Source organism: Emydura macquarii, unplaced genomic scaffold (assembly GCF_026122565.2).
Source record: "Emydura macquarii macquarii isolate MOO-44397 ecotype Brisbane River unplaced genomic scaffold, CSIRO-AGI_Emac_v2 contig_3692, whole genome shotgun sequence".
Lineage (NCBI taxonomy): Eukaryota > Metazoa > Chordata > Testudines > Chelidae > Emydura > Emydura macquarii.
This window is the reverse complement of record NW_027133829.1, coordinates 11,459,328-11,465,477: the sequence shown is the minus strand read 5'-3', so window position 1 is coordinate 11,465,477 and position 6,150 is coordinate 11,459,328. Positions and strand designations below refer to the sequence as shown.

The following is a 6,150-nucleotide window of genomic DNA, read 5'->3' as shown; positions in this document are numbered from 1 at the left end:
GCACTTTAAAAACCAGGGATTTCAAAGTCCACCTGACCCCCTCGTGCTGGTGCACACCTGCCTCACCACACGCTGTGGAGCCTCCAAAACTTTGTTTCAGCCTGTGTGTGAAACAGATACAGCAGGAGATTAAAGACAATTCATTAGCCACTTTCTGCCTCCACTAACAAGCTTTGGTATCGGAGGTTCAACGCTAACCATGCAAATCGATTCCTCTGCCACTCAGCCCTCTCCACGCCCTCAAAAAGCACGCTGCTTCTCTGCAGACAGGAACGCTCGGTGACGGGGAGGCCTGGTTTAAACTGGTTCTTATAACAAAGATATGCATGTCTATTTAGCTGGAGCTAGAACAATGTTGGTTGGAAGCTATTCTTAAAGGTCAGGAGATTTCAGAGCCTTCACAATTCGATTTCAGGTGTTGAACCGAGTGAATGGAAGGAAGTTTGTTTAGAAACTTGTGCAAACAGCCCTGCTTTTGTAGTGGCTCCGAGTGGAGCTTTTGAAATCAAATGGCTGGCCTTGATCTTTTCAACTTCGGCACGGAGTGGGAGCTGACGCCATTGCCTTCCAGCTGCTTACATAAGGGGTGGGGGGAAATGTTTCAGTATAAAACCCCACCGCCACGCCCCACCGCCAGTGTCTGCTGTGGGAACAGGAGTATACCTAGATCAGCTGTTGCTCTTAGTGTTTCTCCACTGGGAACTACTGCTTGACCTTTAAGGTTGCGTTGATTAGATCTTCAAGGATATGTTCGCAAACCAGCGTACGGTGGGGTGTACAAACTGCCTGGGCTGTACTGATGATGGGGAGAACGATCTGATCCTAGACCCTACAGCACACCTGACGCTGGCAGGGACAAAAACAGTTTCACTTTATTTTAAAAGGAGACTGAAATTAATTTAAAAAATGATCAGATACTTTAGATCTCAGCATTAGTCAGAGCCAACATTCAGAGTTTTGCCTTAAAATACAGGTGTGATGTGAGGGTGAGGGCGAGAAAGTGGAGAGGATAAAGATTTACCTTCCACACAGACTGAGTAATTAAAGAGGGGAAATCTGCCCTGGCTTTTCACAGGAAGTAAAATACCCGATTATCAGTGAAAAGCGGCAGTCAGAGAAAATGGAAATCAACATGGAGAGATGCTAGGAAACAAAACGCTGATTGGAAAGGGCATTTTGTCCAACCATAAGACACAGTGGAATCAATTCACCCCTGTAGTCCTGGAGATCCCAAGGGGGAGCCCAGCCCACTGTGCCTGCGAACAGCTGTAGATGCTACAGAACTAGCACTCACATTCCACGCAGGAACCCCTTTGCCACGTCCGATCTGATCAGCCCACACCAGCTCAAGACTTACGAGGCAGCAGAGGAGAACTAGCTGTCTAACCCTCCCGACCAGACATTACACACACGCGGCCAACAATTAATATCTTTAAACAGTTAGCAAGCGCCTCGACCAGCACCTGCTGCTAATGACCGGAGCAATGATCCCAATGACCCTTTCCTTCTCTGGCTAGAAGAAAAATGCTTTTGGTTTTGCTTCCAATGTCCCTAACAAACAGACAAACAAACAGTCAGGATGTTTAATGCAAAGGGAAGGGTTTGTGTGCACGCCCCTCAAAAGGCTGCTGAAAGCTACTTTATGTGCATGAAGGTGGTTTCCTTTCTGCTACAGTACAAGTGCTTGTGCATCAAGTATAAAATGCAAGCCTTTAACTCACACAGACTAGCTTTTTTATTGATTCGTTTAAAAAGTGATAAATAAGGCACTGTACTTTTAACTAAAACTGCCTGGTTCCAAGTTTAAAACCCAAGGAACATTCAAACTGCAGTAACTTCCCTTCTCAACAGCAGGGACAGACAGACAGCTCAGCTCAGCTCTCCTCTCTGTCTGAGACATGTCTTCCGATGCCTAAAACCATGGGTGCAATCCTTTCACTGCGGATTTGTAAAGGCTTGCTACAGCTTATAAAAGCAGCTTTAGTTAATGCATGATAAAGGGTTACTACTGTACACCAGTTTTATACATGGCTACCATTCTCCTCGTTATTTTGCATCCAGTCGTGTTCGCTTGCTGTGTGAACAGTCCACTTTTGCCCTCAACTTTCTCTTGCCCTGGGATGTGCTGCTTTCTTGAATTTTCTTCATTGACCTGGTCAGAGTTTTCCCACTGCTGGGCTTCTTACTGGCTGCTTTCTGTGCCCTGCTCGAGGGCTCGCCCACCACTTTCGGCTTTGGAGATTTCATGAGCCCTTCCTGGCTGGGCGGGGGCGCAGCTCTCTTGGTGGGGTTCTCTTTGACTTTCTGGATGGGGAGTCGGCCTTTCCCAAGTTGCCTTTTCGAGATTCTTTTCTCTTTCAAAGACCCCTTTTTATGGAGCCTATTGCTTATTGCCAGGGCAGCCTGTTTTCTGGGAGCAGGAGCTTTCGAGGGAGCATTGGAATGTTTTACTTTGCTGCCCTTCTTGCCCGGGAGCCTGTCTGGACTGGAGGAGCGAGGCCGTTCTCGCGCACTGCTGCTCCCACGCAGCACTCTCTTCTTTCTGCCTGGCCGAGGGTCAGCTCTGGGCAAGTCCTCCTGGGATCTGCTTTTCCCTTTTCTGCCCTTCACTGCTGCTTCCACTGGTGTGGACTTCGCAGGAAACACGTCGGCTTTGACTTGCAAGGCTAGCTTCGGAGACATCAGCGGGTTGATGCACACGCTCTTGCGGCTTTGCTTGCTTTCCGCTGAGGGATGATCAGCGACACTGTCACCCTTCCTCTCATTCTTTACCAGGCGGTGCTGGGCTCGCAATTTCCCCCTCAGATTGGAGTACTTCTGCAGGATCCTAGTGCTGGCCTGTGCTGGCAAACTTGGGGGGGGCTGCACGTTTCTGTCTTCACTAGCTTCTTCTGAGCTAGCTTCACAGGGAGGTCTCTGGCTGGGACTGGCTGCTTCCTCGGGCTCCGTTTTGTCAGCGCTCTCGCGAAGTCTGGCCCATAACTTCTGGTTCTTCAAGTTGTTTTTAGCAGGGGTAGTTGCAGCAAATTTCTTGAGGTGTTTTTTCAAGCGTTCAGCCTGCAACGAACTGGGATACAAGCTGGAGGAGCAATACTTCTGCAGGGGAATCTTGATGGGGGGAACATCTCCTGGGAGACGGGTATTGAGTTTCTTCACAATGACTAGTGACCTGGTTTCAGTGGTCTCCAAAAACCACTGGCAAATGTTAGACAACTTGAAGGCCTTCATAAACAGCATCTGGACAGGGGAAAGCTTTTGAACTTCAAGAGACGCTCGACATTTCCGCGTTCTTTTCTTGCTTTTCCAAATCTCTTTCAGCTTGTCAGCTTTGTTCTTTACTTTGGGGGCTGGCTGTACTTCTTTTTCCAGCTGAATCCAGCCTTTCTGAACTTTCATATACTGGGCATTAAAGTCAGCAATAAGTTCCTGATTCTCTTCCTCCGCACACCACTCCACAAACTTTGGTTTGTCCTCAGCCGGTGTGTCCACCTCCTTCAAACCTATGGGGTCTTTATCCCCTGACCTGTGTTCCTCCTCCTGGTTTGGATTCGCTTGCACCGCTTCCTTCCCTGGAACATTCTTTTTTGCAGCGTCCACAGGTGTTGGGGTGTGTCTCAAGTTGTAGAATGGGAGGGCCAGCTTTTTATGCTTCCAAGTCTTCGATGGTACGTCTTTGCTTCCACTTTTACTGCCGGGACAGGTAAGCGAATCAGTTAGATCTTTATCCTGCACCTTCCCAGCATCTACGGCGCTGTCTGGCTTCTCCCCATCTTTTGCATCTGCATCATCTGGTTTCCCGTCCAGCTGCTCTGCGCCCCATACACCTGGTCCACGTTCCCTGGGGAGGAGAACGCTTCTCTCCTCAGAATTAGCCTCCACGTAGATTTCAAGCATCTCCCCGGACTTACTGTGGCTGGCTGTGGCAGAGGGGGCCGCTTTCAGCCACTTTTCTCCTTCCACTGCCCCCTCCGTGGCCGACATGCTTTCGCAGCTTTGCCTCGGCGCAATGCCATTTTCTTCCGCTCCCTGCTGCTCGGGCTCTCTCGCGAGGGCCAGCTCAGTGTTCGGGCTCTCGATGTGCTTCAGCAGTGCTTTGTGGAAGCACCCCTTCGGGAAGCACACGGAGGCTGCTCCGCCCAGGTGCACCTCTCTCTTGAAGTGCTTTGCCCCAGGACTTTTGGAAAGCTTAATCTGAAGACAAGGCAGTTGCAGAGAGGCGGCAGAACCAGGCTTCTCAGCACCACCTTCAGGAGAGGGCTGGAGTTGCTGGCTTCGGAGACGCCGGTCTGATGCAACCAGAGCTCTCCTCTCTTTCTTTTGCTTCTTGCCTAGGTTTTCTTTGGCCGAGAGGGTCCCTTTACCGCCCGTTTCTGAGATTTCAGCTCCCGGTGGCATTTCGTGATCCACGCTCTCTCTCTCACCCAGCCTTGGGCTGTTGCCTGGGGCAGCCTCCCCTTCCGAGAGTTCACTGAGCTCTGCAACAGTCGGCAGGGCCTCCCCTTGCTCAGCTGGCCCTTCCTGTGCCCCACTTGCTTCGGCTTCTGGTTCAGCATCCGTGCCTTTGTTCACATCAGCAGACCGCAAGCCAGCAGGGGCCTCGGCCTCCAAGCTAGCAGGGAACTGCCCGGGAGGCTCCAGGTCCGGGCGGGCAGGGGGTGTGGCAGAAAGCTCCAGGTCTGAACTAGTGGGGGGCTCTCCAGAAAGTGCCCCAGCCAGCTCCAGGTCTACTCCCACAGGAGGCTCAGGCTCCATGCTGGCAGGAGGCTCTGCATGGGGCTCCAGGTCTTCCTGGGAAGGAAGCGCTAGGTCCACTGGGGCAGGAGGCGGCGAAGGAGGCGCTGTGTCCAGGCCGGCAGGAGGCACCGGGGCAGCTTGTATTTCTGAGCACGGAGAAGCTTCCTCCCGACACGCAGCCTTCGGCAGAGAAAGGGGTGTCACATCTGCAGCCTCCCTGCTGCTGTCCTCCATGGGCCCGTGGGCCCCAGAGCTGCTAGCCGGCTGGGGAACATTAGTGTCAGCCTCGGTCTCCTCCAGCAGCTGGCCCAGCCGCTCCTCACTTCTCGCAGTGGCAGAGGAGCCGCCCGCGAGAGGCTGCGTGGTGGCGGGGCTGCCCCCGTGGGCGCGGTCCGGGCAGGGGGGAGCAGCGAGAGCCGGCAGTGGCTCGGGGTAAGCAGCTTCACTCGATGTCAGTGAGCCGCCCGCGCTGGGCTCGTTTTCTACAGCGCCTACGTCAGCTCTGCTGGAGGGAGCCCCTTTGGACAGGAGCCTGAGGGAAGCTCTTTTGTCAGCCTCTTTCCCCACAGCCTGAGCTGCCTCTGAAGACTCACCTCCGGACAGCACCTGGCCCTGCTTAGCGACCCCGACTACGTCCGTCTGCAGAGCTGGCCCGTTTCCCCTCTCGTCCGCGCGGGGGCTTTTCACCAGCGTGCGGACCGTGGGCAGCTCGCAGCACTCCCCATTGAAGTAATACCCCCGGGTGCTCTTCCGAGCCGTCCTCCGGGCCGAGACGGAGCGCTGGCTCTCCGAGCGGCATTCGGTGATGGGCTGGCTGATGTAGACCACGTCGCATTGGTTGTCATAGTCATTTATTCTCAGCCCCGAGGCCCTTTTGCTCTTCCGAGCCGTTTTGATGGAAGATGACCCTGTCTTAGCCCTTGTGCGCCCACCGGAGGCTTTGTGCATGGCGGGCACCGCTCCAGAGGCCACCCACCCATCCTTGGAGCGCTCACAGGGACTCTTGTCACCAGGATGCGGGTGGTAGCTCACCTTAGTCTCCCCCAGAGCATGGAGATGGTTTTCTTGCTTTGGTCTTGCATCTTGGTCGTTTGTTTCTGAATCCGGGTGCAAAGATGCTTTGGAGCTGCACTGTAAAGCATTCTCTTTGTCAGCTCTGCGAGGAGCGTTCACCGTAAACCCGGGATCCCGGCCCTCTACGGGTAAAGCTTTGAAAGAATTCTTTGGAGACGCCAGACAGCCGTCTACGCTGTCCTCGCTGCCGTTCACGTTTGCCACTTTCACAGCAATGCAGCCGTCTGCCAGAGTCTTGCCTGGGATCTGATCTTTATCATCTTCGCACTTCTTGACACCAGCCTCTGGCTCACGTCCAGTGGTTTGTCCTTCCGGGCTCTTTGTGCCGTGCTGGAAGTTCAA

At 53.4% G+C, this 6,150-nt stretch overlaps 1 protein-coding gene across 1 annotated transcript; it reads right to left on the bottom strand.

Moving 5' to 3' along the window:
• Positions 1 to 701: 701 nt before the first annotated feature.
• On the bottom strand, positions 702 to 4,875 carry LOC137146095 (titin homolog). Its single transcript, XM_067537231.1, has one exon. The coding sequence runs from the start codon at positions 4,750 to 4,752 to the stop codon at positions 2,047 to 2,049; it is 2,706 nt and encodes a 901-aa protein (XP_067393332.1). The 5' UTR covers positions 4,753 to 4,875; the 3' UTR covers positions 702 to 2,046.
• Positions 4,876 to 6,150: the final 1,275 nt, after the last annotated feature.